At 41.5% G+C, this 24,045-nt stretch overlaps 1 protein-coding gene across 2 annotated transcripts in view; it reads right to left on the bottom strand.

Annotated features, from left to right (window-relative positions):
• Positions 1-167: 167 nt before the first annotated feature.
• RFTN2 (raftlin family member 2) overlaps positions 168-24,045 on the bottom strand; it is a 65,755-nt gene continuing 41,877 nt past the window's right edge. The window contains exons 8-10 of one of the 2 annotated variants that reach the window (XM_061149080.1): positions 12,617-12,695; positions 6,971-7,056; positions 1,775-1,935 (exon numbers count right to left, since the gene is read on the bottom strand). In XM_061149080.1, coding sequence (XP_061005063.1) covers positions 1,914-1,935; positions 6,971-7,056; positions 12,617-12,695 — 187 coding nt within the window. In that variant the 3' untranslated portion in view covers positions 1,775-1,913. Of the gene's footprint in view, positions 1,936-6,970; positions 7,057-12,616; positions 12,696-24,045 lie in introns of both variants that reach the window. The other variant, XM_061149079.1, reaches the window with a different exon arrangement.

Raw genomic sequence — 24,045 nt, 5'->3', positions numbered from 1 at the left:
GTTTTTCTTTAGTCAATATAAATTTCTAGCTCTGTCTTTAATACATCAAATTCCTTCTGTATATTGACAGAATATATACCAGAATCTCTGCCTGTTGTAAACCCTGCCTTTGGGAAAAACGGTCCCATTTTTCTGAGTTTATTACCTGTGTTTCATAACTCACGGCATTTTGTGGGCTTCAGTAGCAGTATTTATTTCTACCAAAAATTCACCAACTCTTAAATATGGAACTCAGGTTCTCTAAAAGTCAAAACAAAAAACATTTTTGCAAACAGTGTTGGTAGCTATTTCCACAGAATAGTACTGAGCAGAATATTCTACATTCCTTTATACATACAAAGGTAATGCTTGCGCATGGTAGAAGCGGAATAATTGCACGTCAATCTTACCATCAATTCATGGAGATATATTTGATAAATGTAATACATACCTGTCATATGTGTAAAACATATTATGAGCATTAGTGTTCAGTAAGACAATAGCCCAATAACAAATGACATTTTGTTATTCAAATGATCTTATAATGTCAACACCAATGCTAATAAAAATATATAATCGGCCGAACTCATCAACAGCACAGTTGTAATTCATTTGAAGTTTCCCACATTTCAAAGTCTTTCATAGATAAAATGAAATTCTCCTATTTTGTGGAATTTTAATCTTTACCTGTTAAAGGTTTGGCAAGGCAAAGGCCCCCCTGTTAGCAGAGGAAAAAAAGCAGAGATGGAACAAATAGGTCACCCATACATATCACACATGTTGTGAGCACCTCTTTACTCCTGTAGGACTGAAAATTCTGGGTTTCCACATTCTTCATGCTTTAGCAATCAAAATAAAAGCATAATTTACGTCCAGACAGATGTAAAATGCTTCAGTTTTCATTTAAATTGCTGTTTCCCTTTTCAGATTATTTACAATTAAAAAAAATAATTAATTCTGTCTACTAAGGTTTTTAAACATGGACATTGTGAGTTCTTTTCATATTGAATTTTAAGGGATGATGCTTCACTCTATTTCTAGACTATTAGATGCAAGAAAGTTTAAGCGTGATGAATCAGTACAATGTTGGTAACATGGTGACCCTTTAAAACCAAAGACATAAAAAAAAAAGATTTTTTTTCAAGGATATTTTAACAAATAAGGATTTGCTTTGTATATACATGCATACTTAAAGACAAAACTTGGATTAATTGTTATATTCAGGAAATATGTATTTTATTATTTAGCCCTTTATATGTGCGTGAGAGAGAGAGGGAAAGAGAAAATTTTCAGCTTAAGTAAGACTCTAACTTCCTGAGAATTTTCTAATTAGGTAAAAATACTGATTGAGATATTTAGTTGTCTTTCCAGCAATTGTAAGAAAAATATACTTTGCATATTCATGAGAAACATCATAAGTACATTATTGGTTAATATCCTAATGAGGCATCTGTTTAAACAGATGTTTTCATTGAGAAAACTGTGAAACATGCTTTTAAATTTACAAATATCTCAGTTATTCTTCCTTGCCTGGGAGGTTGAGCCAAAGTTTACGTAGATTAGAGGAAAGCCTGAGTCTGGAAAGATTCAAAGGATCCCATAAATGCAGATAAAGTAATACAGTTAAGTAACTTGGGAATTACTTTAATAATTATTTACAGAACGTCTGTTGCTTTCCTTCTTTGCTCACATACAAGTGACCTGAGTTACTCCATCTTCCTGGTCAAACTGTCCATCGTCTAGTTCCCTCAGGATGCTGTCACTGTTGCTGCCGGAGAAGCTGCTGGGCTGGGCTGGCCTCTTCTCCTTCATCCAGCATTCTCTAGAAGGGGCGAGTAGGCAATCCTCAGGCGGGCTTCTGCTCTCTGCAGGCTGTAACAGGTCTGTGTCCAAGCTGACGCTCCTGCTTGGGACTTTACTCCTGTCTTCACTTTTCACGTGCCGGCTGCCTTTCCTCTGAAACACAAGAGATTAGCAACTAGGAGTTAATAAAAGGCTGGGTGTCGTCCTGCCCCTCTGATCTAGCTCTCTGCCCACTTCTCTTCCAAATCCTGCTCCTCTTCAAGGACAGCTCAGGGCCGCCACCCGGCCAGGAGAAGGTGTGCTCCCCGTTCTGTTAATAAACATCTGTGGCTTCCTGGTCCACCGTTCTCCTTGCTGTCAGGGTGGTCGTGTGGCCCGATCTGGGTCCTCAACAACACCTCGGAGGAGAGAGACCTGTTCAGATCATACTTTGGGGAACAAAGCAGAGAGAGATACACTTGAAGCTTCCATTTTTCATCTTGGTATTTGTTGGGATCTGAGCAGCAGAAAAAGTGCCTTAGAGGCCACCTCACCCCCATTTCGATAGGAATAGTCTGTACAGATAATTCAGATAGAGATCATATTGGAAGAAGGGGTGCCTTTCCAGGTGGGGTGGACCCCTCTCCTAGTCCTACTACAGACCGCTTCTGCCTGGCATGGTGGGATTGTTCAGCGACAGGACCAGCTCATTCTGCAGGCTGTCTGAGAAGCTGTAGATATTTTCACAAAGGAATATTACTGAGACCTGACCACGCCCTTGGTGCGGTTCAGAATAAAAGGACATGGTTTTCTTGCCAAGGGTACTAAGTCGAGCAAAGGTATCTAAGTCAGTAGAAGGAGAGCTCAGGGAGACAACTTTCATGTTCAGACTTCTGATGAAATTTTCTTATGGGGCTTTCTTTAATACTGACAACATGACATATATTGGATCATGTGCATATACTTAGGCACAGAAACTGAATAAGGATACACGATAAAAGATAAAGTGAAAAGTGAAAGTCACTCAGCCATGTCTGACTCTTTGCGACCCCATGGACTATAGAGTCCATGGAATTCTCTAGGCCAGAATACTGGAGTGGGTAGCCTTTCCCTTCTCCAAGGGATCTTCCCAACCCAGGGATCAAACCCAGCTCTCCCGCATTGTAGGCAGATTCTTTACCAGCTGAGCCACCAGGGAAGTCCATGATAAGATTAAAAAAAATTTTAAAGCCCATGATTTTCCATACTATCAAGAGTTTATTTTCTTAAAGCTCATTTACCTGTTAGCTGAGAACTAGGATTACATTTTCTCAAATGTGAGAGGTAAAATTACTAAAATAAATAAAAAATCCCTTAGGAAAACAATATAGAAGTCAGATTCCTAGGCTAGTCTTAGAAAAGTTTGTTAGACTATAGATTTGTTGAACTACTGTGTATAAAATACAAAAGTATTTTCTGCTGGTTTTCATGGCAAATACACAATACAAACAAGCAGCTGTATTAAACTGAATTTTATGGGCTGCTAGGGAATGTAACCACAGTTGACAGTGGTTGGTTGACAGATTTGTTTATATAGGGAGATGCAGGCTGCAGTGTGCTGCCTAGAAAGGAGTGTGTTGGCAGCTCATCTTTTTCTTGGCTGGTTACCTGAGTCCTTGGGCAAGTTTAAAGGAACAAGCCTGCCATGGGACCTGCCTCAATAAAGGCCCACCCTTGTGTCTCAAGTCAGATATAACTTGATGGTGGGGACATTTTCATTCGCATTCATCAAGTGCAAATATTAGATCTCAAATCCTTTTCTTTTTTATTCTGATTCACCAAATGTACCGAGTTTAACACAAGCAGTTGAACCTGACAGATTTACCCTTAAGGTACAGAAGTTGAGAACGGCATGTTCTCCCTGGTGTTGGGACACTGGTGGGTGAGGACAGAGCCTTTTGGCTGCAAGCAGGCCTGATGGGTACTGCTCCTTTCTCAAGCCTGGCTGCTGGCTCCTTTCCCATATGCACAAAGGATGCATTCACTCCTGAATGACCTCTCCTGTTGCCTGAATGAAACGGGAAGGAGGGGGTGCCTGGAAGTACTTGGCAGTCTGGATCTTTCCTTCTTCATAAGCACCAGGGCCAAAGGTAAATTTTGCAATAAATTCCTTATTGTGTATCAGCCAATAGAGGCTTACTCTCACATACTCAATGAGAAATTTCTTAATAAAAATTAGGTATTAGTCAGGATAATAAGATAGAATAATTTGCTTTTAGATAAGAATTAATAAGTAAACAACCACCAAATACAAATTTCAAGTATTAGAAGATAATTAAATACCTAACTCTAAAAAAGATTAGAAAAAACCCTGATGCTCAGGAAGACTGAGGACAGGAGGAGAAAGGGGTGACAGAGGATGAGATGGTTGGATAGCATCACTGACTCAGTGGACATGAGTTTGAGCAAATTCCAAGAGATGGTGAAGGGCAGGGAAGCCTGGTCTGCTGCAGTCCATGGGGTCACAAAGAGTCAGAAACGACTTAGTGATTGAACAACAACAACAAAATAATGTCAACAACAAACACTTTTCTTTTTTACTAAATGACTCTTAATAAATACATCTTCAGCAATGATATTGCCTCCCTTACTCCACATGAGAAGACTCTTGAGAGTCCCTTGGACAGCAAGGAGATAATCCGTCAATCCTATAGGATATCAGTGCTGAATACTTCCTGGAAGGACTGATGCTAAAGCTAAAGCTCCAATACTTTGGCCACCTGATTCAAAGAACTGACTCATTTAAAAAGACCCTGAAGTGGGGAAAGATTGAAGGCAGGGGGAGAATGGGATGACAGAGGACAAGACAGTTGGATGGCATCACTGACTCAATGGACATGAGTTTGAGCAAGCTCTGGGAGACGGTGAAGGACAGGGAAGACTGGCATGCTGCAGTTCATGGGGTCGCAAAGAGTCAGACACATCTGAGTGACTGATCAACAATTCCACATGAAATAATAGCTTTTCCAACAAATCAAATTGCAATGTTCTTATAACTTAGAGTGTAGGAGACAGAAACCTGACCAGTCCATGAAGATCATCCACTCTAATCTCTCCTTCTACTGATGTGGAACCAAGAAACAAGATGGTATTTGTCCAAGGTCAAAGGATAGCTGGCTTTGAACTGGAACCTGAGTGTCTTACCTTATTCTTTTTACATTTTTCACTACGCAAAAATGTGAGTAGATTTATGGTCAAAGATTTGTATGTTTCTCAGAGATTTCCAATTACAAAAATAATACAAGCTCAGTGTAGAAAACCTGGTAAAAACAAAGAAAAAAAGCAAAGCCCATCCACAATCCCTTCTCACAGAGATACCACTGTTAATATTTGACATGTTTTACTATGTATATCTGGAGAAGGAAATGGCAACCCACTCCAGTATTCTTGCCTGGAAAATCCCATGGACTGAGGATCCTGGTAGGCTATAGTCCATGGGGTCGCAAAGAGTTGGACACGACTGAGCGACTTCACTTCACTTCACTTCACTATGTATATATGGGCTTCCCTGGTGGCTCAGTGGTAAAGAATCTGCCTGCCAATGCAGGAGACACATTCGATCCCTGGATGGGGAAGATTCCCTGGAGAAGGAAATGGCAACCCACTCCAGTATTCTTGCCTGGGTAATCCCATGGACAGAAGAGCCTGGCGGGCTACCAAAGAACCGATACCTTTGAACTGGTGCTGGAGAAGATTCTTGAGAGTCCCTTGGACAGCAAGGAGATCAAAACAGTCAATCCTAAAGGATATCAACCCCAAATATTCATTGGAAGGCTAATGCTGAAGCTGAAGCTCCGATACTTTGGCCACGTGACAGAAAGAGCCGACTCTTTGGGAAAGACCCTAATGTTCGGAAGGAATGAAGGCAGGAGGAGAAGAGGGCAGTAGAGAATGAGATGGTTAGATAGCATCACTGACTCAATAAACATGAATTTGAGCAAACTTCGGGAGATAGTGGAGGATAGAGGAGTCTGGCATGCTGCAGCCCATGGGGTTGCAAAGAGTCAGACATGACTTAGCGACTGGGCAACAGCACTGTGTATTTGCATATGCACACAAAGATGTGTATAGCTCACTTCTGCACTTAGCACTCACTGTATTTTGAGTATTTCCCTATGTCATAAAGAGATTTTTCATGCTACATTGCTAGGCTTATTCCTATAGGTTCTCAGAATTCGTACGGGTTCTCTTCTGATATTTCACTATAAATTTGGGGAGATTCTATCAAGATTTGCATGCAGATCTAATGCCACCATTGATGAAGTCAGTCAGTTTTGTTTTGGTTTTTTCACTGTTCTGGGTCTTAGTTGTGGCATGTGGGAACTAATTCCCTGACCAGAAATTGAACCCAGGGCCCCTGCATTGGAAGCACAATCTTAACCATTGCACCACCAGGGAAGTCCCCAATTAATCAACTTTTGAGAATCGTCTTCATTTACTAAAAATGAGTTACCCATTTCAAATACATGAGACTCAGTGACAAAGCAGTTGCATTTATGGTGCCCTACCAGTCTACCTTTCATTTTCCACTCATGATGTCTTAAAAACATAAGCAGAATTATACCAGCAATTATAAGATATCGCATGCCTTGTATAGTGTCATGATGTGGAAGAGTGGAAGAGTAGCTCAAAAATATGATTTATACAGCAATAAAAACATGGAGTGGACATTCAGGATTTCTCCCCCTTGTGTTTTTCAGGCTTGAGGGAGGATTAGAAAGCCACTGGAAGGCTAAGTGTAGCTCTAATACCAGTTAGAAGAGTCAGAGGCTTTGAATCACACAGAGAAACCCCACAGAATATGCTTGCTCACAAAGTATGTTCCTGGGTCAGGTCATCCAAGCTTGGTGCTGGCAAAATCAGTCAAGCCTGGGAGGGGAAAAGGTGTCGTGGACAACCACTTTTCCAGCCAGCTTTCTCATCTACCTTCTCTATTGCAGTGTGGGCACATGACCCAATCAGAGTCCTTCTCTGGGATTGCTATATTGACTCTAGGATAACGAAGCTCTTTCTGGACTTCCCTGGAGGTCCAGTGGTTAAGAATCCATGGGGTCAATCCCTGGTACAGAAGAATTCCACATACAGCAGGGAAACTAAGCCTGTGTGCCACAATTACTGAGTCTGTGCTCTAGAGCCCTTGAGCCACAATTACTGAAGCCGGTGTACCCACCCTTGAGGCTGTGCTCTGAAACAAGAGAAGACACCACAATGAGAAGACCAAGCACCGCAGCTAGAGCTCACCACAATGAAGGAAGCCTGGGAGCAGCAAGGGAAGACCAAGTGCAGTCAAAAAAAAGCATTTTAAAAAAAAGTTATTTCAAAACATTAAGTAATTTACAATATTACATTACTTTCAGGTATACAACATAGTGATTCAATATTTTTATAGATTATATTCCACTTATTAAATATTTTAAAAACTATTTACTTGACTTCATCGGGTCTTAACTCTGGTGTGCAGGCTTATTGGCCTGCAGCATGTGGGATCTTATCTCCTTGACCAGGGATTCAACTCAGGTCCAGGGAGTGAAAGTGCCAAGTCCTAACCACTGGACCGGCAGGGAACTCCCTGAGACTGGCTTCCTTTAATCAGCATGCTTTTTGAGATTGCTGTTGTTGTTCAGTCACTAAGTCATGTCCTACTGCTTGTGATCCCATGGACTGCAGCACGCCAGGCTTCTCTGTCCTTTACTATGTCCTGGAGTTTCCTCAGACTCATGTCCTTTGAGTCGGTGATGCCATCCAACCATCTCATCTTCTGTCGCTCCCTTCTCCTCCTGCCCTCAGCCTTTCCCAGCATCAGGGTCTTTTCCAATGAGTCAGTTCTTCACATCAGGAGGCCAAAGTATTGGAGCTTTAGCTTTAGCATCAGTCCTTCCAGTGAGTATTCAGGGTTGATTTCCTTTAGGACCGACTGGCTTGATCTCCTTGCTGTCCAAGGGATTCTCAAGAGTCTTCTCCAATACCACAGTTCAAAAGCATCAATTTTTTTGGCACTTAGTCTTCTTTATGGCCCAACTCACATATCCGTACAGTACTGCTGGAAAAACCATAGCTTTGACCACAGGGACCTTTGTCAGCAAAGCGAGGTCTAGGTTGGTCATAGCTTTTCTTCCAAGAAGCAACTGTCTTTTAATTTTGTGACTGCAGTCACCATCCATAGCGATTTTGGAGCCCAAGAAAATAAAATCTGCCACTGTTTCCACTTTTCCCCCATTTCTGAGATTAATCCACGTAATTGTGGCTATCAAAAGTGTAGGTGGGGACTTCCCTGGCAGTTCAGTTAAGACTCTGGGCTTCCACTGCAGGGGCTGCAGGACGTAATCCAGGTTGGAGAACTAAAATCCCACATGCTGAGTGGCCAAAAAAAAAAAAAAAAAAAAAAGAGTGCGTGTGTTTTTATTTCTAAGTAGTATTTCGTTGTGTGGAAATACCACAGCTGTTTATCCATAAATCTGTTGAAGACATTTGGATTGTTTCCAGTTTTGGGAGATGATGAATAGAACATTCAAACTTTTATGTGTAGCTTTTTGTGTAAACAAAAGTTTTTCTTTCTCTAGGGCAAATGCTCATGAGAGGGATTGCTGGGTCATATCTCAGCGCATGTTTAACCCCATAAAAAGCTGCCACATCATTTTTCAGAGTGGTTGTACCACCTGGCATTCCCACCAGCAGTGCTTTATAGTTCTCCTCATTCTTGATAGTTCCTAGAATTGTCAGTGTTTTTTCATTTTAGTCATTCTAGTAGATGTATGGTCTCATCATGGTTTTCATTTGCATTTCCCTTAATGATTGATGATTTAAATGTCTTTTTAATGTATTTACTTCTCATCTACATATCCTCGTTGGTTCAAGACTTTTAACTATTTTTTAACAGCATTGTTTCTTTCTTATTTTTTAAGTTTTAAGATACCTTCTGGATACAAGTCTTTTGTCACATATGTGATTTGCAAAATTTTTTTCTCCCAGTCTGTGGCTGTCTGTTATTTTCTTATTGTCATTCACAAAGCAAAAGTGTAAATTTTGATAAAGTCTAATTTATCAATTTTTTAAAATGAATTATGCTTTTAGAGTCATATCTGAGAACTCTTTGCTTAGCCCCAGTTCATGAAGATTTTTTCCTATTTTTTTTTCTAAAAGTTTTCTGATTTTCCTAAAACAAACTATCTCTCAATGCTAGTGTTAGTGCTAGGCTGTTTCAGTTGTGCCTGACTCTTTGGGACCCGATGGTTGCAAAGGACTGTAGCCTGCCCGTTTCCTCCATCCAGGCCTATGGATTGTAGTCTGCCAGTTTCTTCTGTCCATAGGATTCTCCAAGCAAGAGTGCTGGAGTGAGTTGCCGTGCCCCCCTCCATGGGAGCTTCCCAACCCAGAAATCGAACCTTCTTGTCTCCTGCATTGGCATGCGGGTTCTTTACTACTAGTGCTACCTGGGAAGCCTCAACAGCTTAAAGAAATTGAGGCAGAAATTGGGAGTATAAGTATTTGAATTTATATTGACCATATTTTAAAATTTCTCAAGCTGTCTAGAATATTGTATAAAACACCTTTGAAACAAAAAAATTCCAAAAGTAAAGGTCTTTATAACTTCAGAAGAAAAAATTCCAATGCTATGTTTTCTTCATTATGCAATTCTCAATTCCCTCCTTTATAACAGAGGCATGAAATGGCTTTGCTTAACATAAAAGTACTGTTCCATGTTGAGTGTAATTGAAACAAGAAGTTTTATATATCTTAACATTAGTCTCAGTAAAAGAAAGAGAAATTTTTTTTCAAGGATTAAACCTTAGATCAATTTCCAACAGCCCCATGAAATTTATAATTTTATTGAAAACTCCTTGACAATCATAAGGCAATGTTTGTAATGTTTCAAATTTCCACCAACTGGTTTTTAGAACTAAACACCTTTGAAAAAGGCTTCTCTGGTGGCTCAGATGGAAAAGAACTCACCTGCAGTGCAGGGGACCCAGGCTCAATCCCTGGGTTGGGAAGATCCCCTGAAGAAGGGACCCACTCCAATATTCTTGCTTGGAGAATTCCATGGACAGAGGAGCCTGACAGGCTACAGTCCATGGGGTCACAAAGAATTGGACAGGATTGAGTGACTAACAGTTTTCACCTTTGAAACAATTATTTGAAAACCTGCATAAATGAAGCAATCCTCAATCAACCCCTCCCCAACAACAACTGATTTCAAGGTACAAGCAAAGAATAGTGCCATTATGGTCTTAAAACTAAATAAGAACTTTTAAAAGACATGTTATAAATGTATAACTTTTACAAAATACATATTAGATGCTAAATTAACTCTGTGGTGATACTGATAGTCTACTACTTCTTGAAATAAAATAACAAATTATTTCCACTATGAAAATAAAAAGTATTTACAAGTTGATTTTCTGTTATAGTTATTAGATACTTTAGCTCCAGACTGAACCACTTACATGTTCTGTCCTGAAATAATCTCAATATCCTGAGGTTTCCTGCTAGGAAAATTAAACATTTGTCAAAGGGAAAAATACTAAATCCACTTAGAAGTAGAATTCTAAGTTATAAAATATGTTATTGCTGGGCTCCTCAGAGATGCAAACTGACCACTTAATTTTTATTAAAAAAACAAATAAATTGGGGGGCTGTGCCCACAGCACAGGAGATCTAAGTTCCCTGACCGGGGACCAAATCCATGCCTCCTGCAGCGGCAGCGCGCACGGTCTTAACCTCCGGACCATGAGGAACGTCCCAAACTGACCATTTATACACTTCCTTTCTATTAAATAAATGAAGAAGTAGTTTTAGATTATAATGGATGTAAATGTAAAGATTACCCAAAGAAAAGCTGTCACTAGAGTACTGAATGGTATTTAAACAAAAAGAGCTCAGATATTTTCAGGGAATCACAGAATTGATATATAACCCTAAGAAAGGAGGCTCTGAAGCAGCTGAATGTGGTGTTATCTTCACAGACATCAAGTACAGAGCCCTCCTTAGTCAAAATCCTATTAGGCTGTGAATTCTGTTGATCTTTCTCAGAAACGATGGCCATTTGCATAATGTTTAAAAAAGAAAAAAAAGAAAAAGAGAAGGTTATAGCATGGTGAAAAGTTGTTTTTGGGAAGGAGAAAGAACAAAAACTTTTTCTGGCCATTCTTTATATAGGTTTTTCTTGACAGAATATATATTTATATTCTATAAAATACATACATATATATATTTTGTACTTCATTTGTTTATTTGGTGGCACAGCACAGCTTGTGGGATCTTACCACCAGGACCCAGGATGGAAACTGTGCCCCTGCAGTGGCGGAGGCTTACCCACCGGTCTGCCAGGGAAGTCCCACAGAAGGTTTCTTGGGAACTTGGAACTTGAGCCGTTCTCCCCAGGACTGGAAGGCACTGCTCACCGTGGGCTCTAATTCAGTCTTTCTGAAATCTGTTAACTTGATCACTCTGCTCTCCTAAGGGAGTTATCTTCCCATCCACATACAGCCCCTCTACCTGCTTGCCTGTGGGACCAGCTAGAGTCCGTCCAAAATCAACGGGGGACAACTTAGCACGGCTGAATTACACACACTGTTCGTCTATTATAGCTTTGTTAGTTTAGAAAAACTTTGAAGTTTTCTAAATTAACATTATTTTCTTGATAATACAGAATCACTTTAAATAATTTTCTGGTCCATTTGCAAACTTCCTCTTTTGAAAGTTAGGCCTTAATTAATTAAGATTAATTAATTCAATGATTCTATTCTAAGTGTGCATCTAGTAGGAGTCTAGTAAGAATAAGGTGACTTGAGACTCGGCAGAGCCCTTCAGCAAAGAACTGAAAAAACACGACCTTGAGGAGACAATACAAAAGTGCCGTCAGAAGTCAAGACTGCACAGATCTGTCATAATATCAGGCACATTCACTTATGAGGCTTATAACTGTAGGAGCGGAAAATCTTTTCCTCTGTCATCTTAGGTTTGGCATCTCAGACCTGCAAATTAAACTAGAATATAATAGGAGAAAAGGTTTATTTTGGATGCACACAAAGGCTGCACAGGGAAGGAAAGCCCAAAGAGGCAGTTAGACCTGGGAGATGATTTTCATTTTACAAAGGGTGTCACACTGTGGTGAAGTGACCAGACAAATAAGAAGGGATTTGGGGTTTTAGGGGCAGTAAACTGTGGGAAGGTAAGTATTTGGGGATGGCTTAGTGGTAAAGAATCCAATCCACCTGCAGTGCAGGAGACCCAGGTTTGATCCTTGAGTCGGGAAGATTCCCAGGAGGAGGAAATGAAACCCACTCCAGTATTCTTGCCTGGAGAATCCCCACGGACAGAGGAGCCTGGCGGGTTACGGTCCACAGGGTTGCGAGGAGTCTGGACATGACAGCACACATGAGCACAAGTATTTGGGAAACTAATGCAAGAGGGGGTTTAGTAAGTTGTGGGGACTGCAGGTGGTGCTCCCAGTGATGAGTCGTCTCTGGTACAGGAGAGGGAAGCAACTTCACACAGGGAAAGTTTTGTCACATTGGCAAAAGGAAAATTTATGCCCTGCTTTTGTCAGAAAGGGAGAGGTTCTGTGTCGTTGCCTTTAGCTCTGAATAGTAATCTATACACCCAAATGGCATACTTTGGGGTCATATTCTGATTTCCTTCAGAACTGTCTCATATTCCTGTTTGTTGGCATACTTCCCTTGTTATATGTTGGTTCAGAAGGCTGTTTCCTTATTAGGTTCCCACTTCCTCATCTGTTCACCATTTAGAATTAAAGTGAGAGATTAAGGATTGAATGGTTCAGTTTAACAGTTCATAAAGCATCACTTTTACTCACTTCTGGTATTTGAGCAGCTGAATTCCACATAACTGGTCTCTGAAGGAATACAACCTGCTTTGTAGCCAAATTCCCCTCACTGCAAATTAAAACAAGAGCGTTAGCATTTCTAAATTAGTAATTCTCTATATTTCACACTTGGCTAGAATGTTCCACATGTATTCTTTGTAAAATAATCTTCTGATCCAATAATAATTATCAAATAGTCTATATAAGTTGCAGCAGAAAAAACAAGGGGAAAAAAATCCCTAAAAGCTAAATATAGTCCTTATAAAAGAAATTCTTAATGTTTAAAACTTGTAATCTCACTGTGCTAACATACTTGGTTTCATCTCATGGTCTCCCCTCTTATTGCTTATCAATGTGCATATTTCTGCATGTCTATAACCACTGCATATTTGCATCTTGTATTCTGTATTCTATGCTTATCTCTTTTCTTGCTTGTACATTATGATCATATTCTTAATAGCTGCATGATATCCCAAAGAATTAAGATATCAAAATGTACTAAGCCTTTCCATTATTACTGGAAAATTAGGTTGCTTCCGGCTTTCTGCTAATTATAAATAATGCTGCTATAGAAATATGTATAGTCTTCTTTATTCATTATGACTTATTTCCTTGAGATAAATTCATAGGCGTGGGATTATTAGGCCAAAAGGGTATGATTTAAGCTCCTTGGTATGCATTGTCAAATTTGTCTTATGAAAGAAGGAGACCAGTTTGGACTGCCACATGTGAGAAATTTATATACATTTTCCATTGAGGGACTTGAGCCACAGCTAGTTTCATTTTCAGATGCTTCTTTGTAGTCAGCTACTCAATATTCTCCTTATTTAACTACCATCATGGCAAATTACCCCTTGCCAAAGACTACTTGGGGTTTGGATTTCTCTGAAATGCTTTTCACAGAGTCTCCATGGATTTATGGGGAGGGGTGTCTGTAGCTAATGTTGCTCAGTTACGACTTTTATTATGCAAAAAACCCCAACAAAACCTCACTATTAGCTGCATTTTATGCTGAGCTCTTTTTTCTGGAAAACAAATGAAACATTGAAACTCTGGCCCTAGTGGTCAACCCCACACAATTTGAAAATCCCAAACTTACTGATACTGTTGAATTTTGAGAAAGAGCAAATCTTCCCACAAAGTGGTAATGAGAGATTGCTTCTTTTTTTTATTTTTGAAAGACTGCTTTTAGTCTAATCTCATTTTAGTTTGACTCTATCTTTGAAAAAAAGACATGGTGTGAAATATCTCCTAGCTTTGGGGAACAGTTTGAGTCATCTGGAGACGTCAGCGTGAGACGGGAAGGGGCTGGTGGTGCACGGAACAGGCTGGCTATTTGGCGGCAGGGAGAATACGGGAAAGGGCAGTGGCTTTAGAAGCAGACAGTCCTGGATTCAAGGCTCAATTCTACAGTAAAACAAAGAATGCTGCTCACCATCTAGTTCTACAAGAATCAAGTCATTAGCCAATGTAACCACTGACTTACAATTCACTCTGAAAGGAATTCAGGTGAAGATCAGAATGAAGCACTTGGTGCTCTGGGAAAACAGGCCCTCACATAGCTAGAAATATTTTAGGAGGATTTTTTTAACGAACCTGGTGTCTTATATCTTCCCATACTTAGAAAAGATCTAAAGTCATGAACTGAGATACCTGTTCCTTATGACTAACCTTCTACCAATGTGTGCTTGACTGCATGTCACCCTTTTCCAAAACTATGCACATGCTGACCTGTCTGCCTCACCTCTTGGGAGCATCCCTCAGAGCTCTCTGAGAGACTGTATCTTGAACTAGAGCTCTTAGTAAGTCCCCCAGAACTCACAGCTCCCAGGTTGTGCTTTTTTCCCCCCAGCTGACAGTACTGAAATGGCTGATACCACCTAATACCTGCTGACTTTGGCGAAGTTTTAAAATTCTCGCTCACTTCCTATCAAGGGCTTTGTGACAGATAAATACGTCAGTGGATGTGAAGAGCGCCCGCTGCGCCTGCCTCTGGAAGGAGCACACAAATGGGATTTCCTCCCAGGCCCCCATTCGTTTAGTGAAATGTGGGGCAGGGTTGAGTGGGAGGAACATATCTTAGAATCAAGAACATCTTCCAGAGAGAACGGCCAAGGAAAGGGGGAACAAGGAGAGCAGAGGTCCCTGGATAATGTTCAAGGCGTGTGACGCAGGTGGAGAGTCACATGCAGCAACCAGGCCTAGAACTGTCCAAAGGCGAGAAGTCAGGGGACGATTAGTCTTCTTGAATAGAAAGTCTCCTGAGGCCCCGGGGTAGGGACTGGGGGTGACCCTTGATGAGTTTTCCCCAAAAGATTATAGGATGGGGCAAATCTGAGTGTACTAGGGTGTGATGTTTGGCCGACAGCAGGCTTCTCAACCTTTATGAATGGGGTAAAACAGTAAATGTGGAGACAGTTACTCAAAGGCTGCCTATCTTAGGACAGTCTTTGGCTGCCCAGGTAAGACTTTGGAAGGTTAGCATTTTCCCATCTCTTGGGAGGTCCTTGAGTTAGACTTAATTTGAAATATGTCTAAGACCTCACTGTCTCTGGTTTTCTAAAGGACATTCTGATTTAAAATAGGTCCTGCTGGGACTTCCCTGGTGGCGCTGTGGGTGGGAATCCACCTGCCAAAGCAGAGGTCACGGGTTCAATCCCTGGGCCAGGAGGATTCCACATGCCTCGAAGCAGCTAAGCCCAAGTGCCACAACTACTGAGCCTGCGCGCTAGAGCCTGTGCTCCACAACAAGAGAAGCCACTGCAGTGAAAAGCCTTTTCACGGCCATGAGGAGTAGCTCCTGCTCACTGCAACTAGAGAAGGCCCATGCAAAGCAACAAAGACCCAGAGCAGCCCCAAATTAATTAATTAGTTACATGAAATGAACTGCTTTCTGTTAAAAAAAAAAAGTCTTGCTATTTTTGGGCTTCCCAGGTGGTGCCAGTATTAAAGAACCTGCCTGCCAATGCAGGAGATGTAAGGGACACAGTTTTGATTCCTGGGTCTGGAAGATTCCCTGCTGTTTTCAGAATATCTGTGAGATGTGGAATGCCTTTTGGTTTGGAGAATGGCAATCATGGTAGAATGAAAGGGAAAGAGGTCTGAAACCATACAGAGGGACAGGGCAAGGGAGTCCCTCAGAGTCTCCGGGAGCTCCAGAGGTAACTCTGTCTACTGAGCTTGGATAGGACATTTGCTCTGTAGCACTGGCTTCTGAAAGCATTTGACTGGTAAAGTCATTATGGGATCAGAGAGATCTTCAAATGCTCTCCTGGAAGTTCCTGGACAGAGCCTACACCTGCTATTCCCTACAGAAATTTTTTTTACCCAGAAAGTACTATTAGTTAACTGAGTAACTCAATACTTCTCTGGGAGAGTTAAGAACATTTAGATTCTCTTTTGGAGTGTTATTAATGGGTGGTCATGATTTGATATAATAGAAAATCAATGCAGTTTTTGGAAAATGCTTGATTTCCGCATAAACTCTGTAGAAGTTATGGCACAACCTGCTTTGGTGATGAGTATAGACTGCAAGTAGGGGCTTCCCTGGGGGTTCAGACAGTAAAGAATTTGCCTGCAATGTAGGAGACCTATATTCGATCCCTGGATTGGGAAGATTCCATGGATAAGGGAATGGCAACCCACTCTAGCATTCTTGCCTGGAGAATTCCATGGACAGAGGAGTCTGGCAGTCCCCGGGGTTGCAAAGAGTAGGACATGACTGAGTGACTAACACACACACACACACATAGACTGCATGTATAAGCTGCTCAAGGGAATACTTTCAAAGACGATGTGAAAACATCTGCTAGTCCTTCCTTCCTGAGGGCAATAGATAGCGCCACTGTCATCATGAGGTACAGGTTAGCCAGGGCAGCCGGGGTGGGGGGGGCAGCGCTGGGTTCCCTGCAGCAGTGGTGGAAAGTAGAGCGAATGGATACAAGGGCCTAGAGGGGAAAGGAGGGTCATCAGTCCAGGAGAAGGTCCAGGAAAGTACCATAACACCCGAGGCCAAAGCCTAGGTAGGATCTGGGAACCTGGGCCACGCTGAAGGAAGAAAAGTGAAGGTCAAATCAGTGAGGCTGATTGGAAAAGTGAAACTAGTGGAAGAAGCAAGGTCAGGTCCAGGTGTTTGACCAGAAGAAACCAGTTGAAGCAAAGTGAAAGTATGAAGGCTGAGTCGGCTCCGGGGTCACACCCAGGATTAAGCAAAGGTTCAGAGGACAGGTGTGGACCTGGGAGAGGCAAGAGAAACCCCCAGGACTGCTGCTGTCCCTGGGACAAGGGGCTTCTTCTCTCTGCCTTGGGAGTGAGCTCATCTTTCGATGTGGGCAGACAGGAGTGTGCGATCTGGGGAGAGTGAGCCAGGGTTTGTATTGGCAGTACGGGCAGAGGAGCCAGAACACAGAAGGGGGAGAAATGTGCTTAACCAGTTCTACAACTTTGTACTACACAATATCCAGACACATCATTTCTCTGTGACGTGTTTAACAGAGGCAGTGCAGTGTGGGAAAAACAGCACGTATGACTTTAGAGTCACACTGACCCTGGGTTTGCATCCCAGCTTTGTTGCTTACTGGCTATGTGATACTGATGAAGTCGTCCTGTCTTTCTGAGCCTCCTGTTTCTCTTCTGTAAAACAAAGATGGTTCTGAGAAGACCTTTGACGTGGTGGATATAAAGTTCTTGGCACAGACCTGGAGCATAGCAGATGCTTAGTAAATGCTTCCTTCTCCCTTTCCTGTCTTCTATGCGTTTCATAAGAAAACAAAAAGAAGACTCTCTACTTGGTTATTTTTAAGGGAGGGAGGTTTGCTATGGTGTCAACAGACAATCAAGAAAAATACTAGCTTCCTGATAATAGAAAATCTCATGAACTAAACTAAGAAAAATAACTTCAATTTGTGCAATGCTTTCTGTGCAGGGGGCCTGGATTTGATCCCTGATCAGGGAGGAGATCCCCCATGCCACAACTAAGACCTGGTGCAGTCAAATAAATAAATATTAAAAACAAAAAAACCCTTAAAACAAAGACATCTATAAAGAGAGTAAAAAAGACAAGCCTCAGACAGAATCAGGGAGACTGTCACAACACACATAAAACAAATAAAAAGCCTCATCCAATATACATTTAAACACTCCTATAAATACAATTTTAAATGTGGGCAAAAGATTTAAACAGGTACTTGACATAAGAATAATCTCAGTGGTCAAGAAATGTATAAAAATGTGCTCGATTTTAGTAGCAATTAGGGAAGTACAAACTAAAACCACACTGAGATCACACTATATATACAATCACCAGAATGGCAAAATTTAAAAGTATGACAATATTTTTTTGTTGGAGCAACGGGAATTTTCATGTTCTGCTGGTGGGAGAGTAAGCCGCAACATTCTACTTGAAAAGAGTTCAGCATTTGTATCTAGAAAGCTAAAGAAATGCCCCGTGGCCCAGCAATTCCACTTCCTGGTCTACACCCTTGAGAAACTTGGGCATATGTGCTCAGGTTCAGAATAGTATGCTTGTCACAGCCAACACCTGAAAGCGACCAAAGCATCAGGAGCAAAAGACAGATGCATGAACACCCACACACAGCTCTTATAGCAGAGGTGCGGGTAACTCTCACGGTGCTAAGTGAAAGAAGCAACATGTGAAAGACTAGCAAGAAAGTGAAAGTGTTAGTCACTCAGTCATGTCTGACTGTTTGCGACCCCATGGACTATAGCCTGCCAGGCTCCTCTGTCCATAGAATTCTCCAGGTAAGAATACTGGAGTGGGTAGCCATTCCCTTCTCAGGGGGATCTTCTCGACCCAGGGATCAGACCTGAGTCTCCTGCATTGCAGGTGCATTCTTTAACATCTGAGCCACCACAGAAGCCCATGAAAGAATATATATAATTCCATTTTTATAAAATCAAAACAAGCAAAACTAAATTGTTTATTTAGGGATACAAACATGAGTGGTAAGACTATTAGGCAAAAGAAGGAAGTGATCATCCTAAAAGCTGGGGTCATGTTACCTCTGCATGAAGGGACTGGGTATGATGGGGTAGTTCTAGGGTGCCACTGTCTTGTCCAGTGGTAATTACACAGTGTTTTTATAATTATAATTATAATTATAATTATAATTATAATTATAATTATGTATATTTGTCAACAAAGGTCCATCTAGTCAAGGGTATGGTTTTTCCAGTGGTCATGTATAGATGTGAGAGTTGGACTATAAAGAAAGCTGAGCGCCGAAGAATTGATGCTTTTGAACTGTGGTGTTGGAGACGACTCTTGAGAGTCCCTTGGACTGCAAGGAGATCCAACCAGTCCATTCTAAAGGAGATCAGTCCGGGTGTTCATTGGAGGGACTGATGCTGAAGCTGAAACTCCAATCCTTTGGCCACCTCATGCAAAGAGCTGAGTCACTGGAAAAGACCCTGATGCTGGGAAAGATTGAGGGCAGGAGGAGAAGGGGACGACAGAGGATGAGATGCTTGGATGGCATCACCAACACAACAGACATGGGTTTAAGTAAGCTTCGGGAGTTGGTGAAGGACAGTGAGGTCTGGCATGTTGCAGTTCATGGGGTCTCAAAGTGTCAGACAGGACTGAGCGACTGAACCGAACTGATATTTGTATTTTATGCACTTTCTATATGTGTTTTATTAACAAAATTGTTTTAAGAGTATGTGTAATGCTGTATGTAGGCGAATGGTTGTGGATTTGCACATAATAATAATGGTCCCTCCTCGACACAGACACAGAGAACAGACTTACGGGCGTGGGGGAGGAGGGGTGCCAGGGCGGGTGTTGGGGGGAGAAAGGAAGGGGTGGGCAGTATGGAGAGTCGCATGGGAACATACATTACCACATATAAAATAGATGCCAATGGGAATCTGCTGTGTGGCTGAGGGAACTCAAACTGGGGCTCTGGAACAACCTAGAGGGTGGAATGGGCAGGCAGGCGGGAGGGAGGTTCAAGAGTGAGGGGACATACGTATACCTATGGTCAATTCACGTTGATGTTTGGCAAAAACCAGCACAGTTCTGTAAAGCAACTATCCTTCAATTAAAAAAATAAATAAACTTAAAAGCAAAACAAAAATTCTCCCTCCTCTTTTACATTTACTGTTTTGGTAAAATCAGTCTTGAATTCTAGTTTTTTTTTCCAAACTTTAAACTTCTTTATTTTGCACTGGAGTATAGTTGCTTTCTATTTTTTTTTTTTTTTTGCAGAGTTCCATCGTTTATGAAACAGAGACTCCATTTAAGACTGTTTTCATAGAAAGCAGTTGAGAGCAGTCACTTGGATGGGGAGGAGGCTAGTGGACCTGTGACTCTCAGGAACCTTCCCGCAGGGGCCACAGCTGGGGGAGGGCTGCTGTCCACCCTTTGGCTCTGTCTCCATCCTGGGCATCTGCTCAAGGATCACCCTCTCGTGGTTCTGACCCCTCTGACCTTGGCCCTTGGGGGACCTCTTGACTTGGCTGTTGTCTTACAGATTCATATATCATGCCTCTTCCTAGAGAAACCTGAGAATTCCTCAGACTGGAAGCTTCAGATGCTCCAAGAGCAAATCAGTTAATGCTTTGAATTCACATGTTAACAAACAGGTTATTTAGCATCACTCCAAAAGAGTAACACAAATTACCTCTAACTATGGACGGACTATGGATGGATGGTGGTTGTTTAGTGGCTAAGTTGTGTCCAACTCTTTGCAGCCCCATGGACTGCAGCCTGCCAGGCTCCTCTGTCCATGGGATTTTCCAGGCAAGAATACTGGAGTGGGTTGCCATTTCTTTCTCCAGCTTTCTATTTTTTTAATTGAGGTATAGTTGATGTACAATATTACATAAGTTTCAGGTGTATAACACAGTGATTCACAATTTTTAAAGTTTATACTCCATTTATAATTATTATAAAATATTGGCTATCTTCCTTGTGATGTACAATATATCCTCACAACTTATTTTATACATAGTAGTTTGTGCTTCTTAGTCACCTATCTCTATTTTTCACTCCTCCCTCCTCTCTCCATACTGGTATCCACTAGCTCGCTCTCTATATCTATGTCGGCCTACTTGTTGTTAGATCTACGAGGTTTAAATTAGGAGAGGTCTTTAGGAATTCCTTCACACGTACTTACTTCTCCTTGAATAAGCCCTGCACTTTGCTGACTCTGCTTTGTGCTCATGGTTTCCAGAAAGAGGAACTATTTTGCGATCTTCATGCTTCCACTTTTCATGCTCATAGCAGACACATGCTCACTAACTGATTACATTCTTTTCTGCTGATCCTGGTATTAGAATCTTTGCTTTTATGGTGTTTGGGCAGCTACCACCAACAGACCAGTGCTGAGATGACTCCTATTTACTACTCCTGGTTAGCCCTATCTGCCACCAGGAATATCCTCTCTAAAACTACTTTTGGAACCACTGTTCTTTCATAATAGTCCCTACACCTCAGACTTCTCAGCCTCCAACGACCTCTTTCACAGATGTTTTCTACCATATTCACTGGCCTGACATGCAGCTCTTTTTGCATTATTGCTTCCCCAGGAGTCTTTTAATATATTTTCTCTGGAATTCCTCCCCCTTGTCCCATTAAATTTTAATGACAAAGATATGCCATGTACCTGTTTATGTACTATGACATTTTGGAGGGCCAAAAGCCCTTCCATGTCCCCTGTTTCTTGTAAAAAAAAGAAAAAAGGCTTTAGTTTCCTAGGTGTTCCCTAGGTTCCAAAGAATTTGCTGTATGGTGCTGCGCTGTGCTTAGTCGCTCAGTCATGTCCGACTCTTTGCGACCCAATGGACTGTAGCCGCCAGGCTCCTCTGTCCATGGGCATTCTCCAGGCAAGAATATTGGAGTGGGTTGCTGGGCCCTCCTCCAGGCAATCTTCCCAATCCAGGGATTGAATCCAGGTTGCCTGCATTGCAGGTATATTCTTTACTGTCTGAGCCAGACACAGGGAGCTCAAATTTGGTGTTCTGTGACAATCTAGAGGGAGGGATGAGGGAGGGCGATGAGAGGGAGGTTCAAGAAGAGGGGGACACACATATACCAGTGGCTGATTCATGATGATACATGGCAGAAACCAGCACAGTATTGTAAAGCAACCATCCTCCAGTTAAAAATTAACAAATTAAAAAACATTTCCCTCTCAGTGTAAGGTTATAATTCCATATTTCTGTAAGTGCATCAGAATCACCTTGGATTCTTATTGAAATGCACATTCCCCCTTCCCGGCCTGCTCTAGACTATTACTGGAGAGAGGGGAGCTGATCTGAGGTGGACAGAGGGAATTTTGTCTCCTCTTTTCATTTTTTTCTCGGTGATTATTTCGAGGTCAACAATATTAACTGCTGTTTCAGGTAATCTGATCCCCTAACCAGATTTGTCCTGAAGAATTTGGTGTAAATTTTCACCTTGATTTTTTTGAAAAGGGTTGGGCCTATTTGTATAATTATATAGTGATAACAGATTAAAAAGGGATTCTGGCAAGTGTTCAGGACTGATAACAATAACCCTGGGATGAGGTCGTGATATCAGATGAACACATGTTGATGATTCCATGGTAGCACAGCTTTAAACCTCAGTGGTATGATCTTGCCTATGGCAATGAAGCAATAACTTTAATCTAAGGACACCCTAGGAAAACAACTTTATATAATCTGATAACAGGATATAGCTGTTCTTCAGTTCAGTTCAGTTCAGTCACTCAGTCATAGCTGACTCTTTGTGACCCTATGGACTACAGCACGCCTGGCCTCCCCATCCATCATCAACTCCCAGAGCTTGCTCAGACTCATGTCCATTAAGTCAGTGATGCCATCCAACCACTTCACCTTCTGTCATCCCCTTCAATGTCAATGCCTTCAATCCTTCCTAGCATCAGGGTCTTTTCCAATGAGTCAGTTCATTGAATCAGGTGGCCAAAGTATTGGAGCTTCAGTATCAGTCCTTCCAAGGAATATTCAGAACTGATTTCCTTTAAGATTGACTGGTTTGATTTCCTTTCAGTCCAAGGGACTCTCAAGAGTCTTCTCCAGCACCACAGTTCAAAAACATCAAATCCTTGGTGCTCAGCTTTCTTTATTGTCCAACTCTCACATCCATACATGACTACTGGAAAAACCATAGCTTTGACTATATGGACCTTTGTCAGTAATGTCTCTGTTTGTTAATATGCTGTCTAGGTTGGTCATAGCAAACACCCTCTTCCAACAACACAAGAGAAGACTCTACATACGGACATCACCAGATGATCAACACTGAAATCAGACTGATTATATTCTTTGCAGCCAAAGATGGAGAAGCTCTACACAGTCAGCAAAAACAAGACCGGGAGCTGACTGTGGCTCAGATCATGAACTATTTATTGCCAAATTCAGACTTAAATTGAAGAAAGTAGGGAAAACCACTAGACCATTCAGGTATGACCCAAATCAAATCCCTTATGACTATACAGTGGAAGTGAGAAATAGATTTAAGGGACTAGATCTGATAGACAGCGTGCCTGAGGAACTATGGATGGAGGTTCATGACATTGTACAGGAGACAGGGATCAAGACCATCTCCATGGAAATGAAATGCAAAAAGGCAAAATGGTTGTCTGAGGAGGCCTTACAAATAGCTGTGAAAAGAAGGGAAGCGAAAAGCAAAGGAGAAAGGGAAAGATATTCCCATTTGAATGCAGAGTTCCAAAGAATAGCAAGAAGAGATAAGAAAGACTTCCTCAGCGATCAATGCAAAGAAACAGAGGAAAACAACAGAATGGGAAAGACTAGAGATCTCTTCAAGAAAATTAGAGATACCAAGGGAACATTTCATGCAAAGGTGAGTTCGATACAGGACAGAAATGGTATGGACCTAACAGAAGCAGAAGATATTAAGAAGAGGTGGCAAGAATACACAGAAGAACTGTACAAAAAAATCTTCACAACCCAGATAATCACGATGGTGTGATCACTCACCTAGAGGCAGACATCCTGGAATGTGAAGCCAAGTGGGCCTTAGGAAGCATCACTACAAACAAAGCTAGTGGAAGTGATGGAATTCCAGTTGAGCTATTTCAAATCCTGAAAGATGATGCTGTGAAAGTGCTGCACTCAATATATCAGCAAATTTGGAAAACTCAGCAGTGGCCACAGGACTAGAAAAGGTCAGTTTTCATTCCAATCCCTAAGAAAGGCAATGCCAAAGAATGCTCAAACTACCGCACAATTGCACTTATCTCACACGCTAGTAAAGTAATGCTCAAAATTCTCCAAGCCAGGCTTCAGCAATACGTGAATCGTGAACTTCCAGATGTTCAAGCTGGTTTTAGAAAAGGCAGAGGAACCAGAGATTAAATTGCCAACATCCGCTGGATCATTGAAAAAGCAAGAGAGTTCCAGAAAAACATCTATTTCTGCTTTATTGACTA

Source organism: Dama dama, chromosome 8 (genome assembly GCF_033118175.1).
Source record: "Dama dama isolate Ldn47 chromosome 8, ASM3311817v1, whole genome shotgun sequence".
Classification (NCBI taxonomy): Eukaryota; Metazoa; Chordata; class Mammalia; order Artiodactyla; family Cervidae; genus Dama; species Dama dama.
The sequence above is the reverse complement of the archived record's forward strand: the minus strand, read 5'-3'. Positions and strand labels throughout refer to the sequence as shown.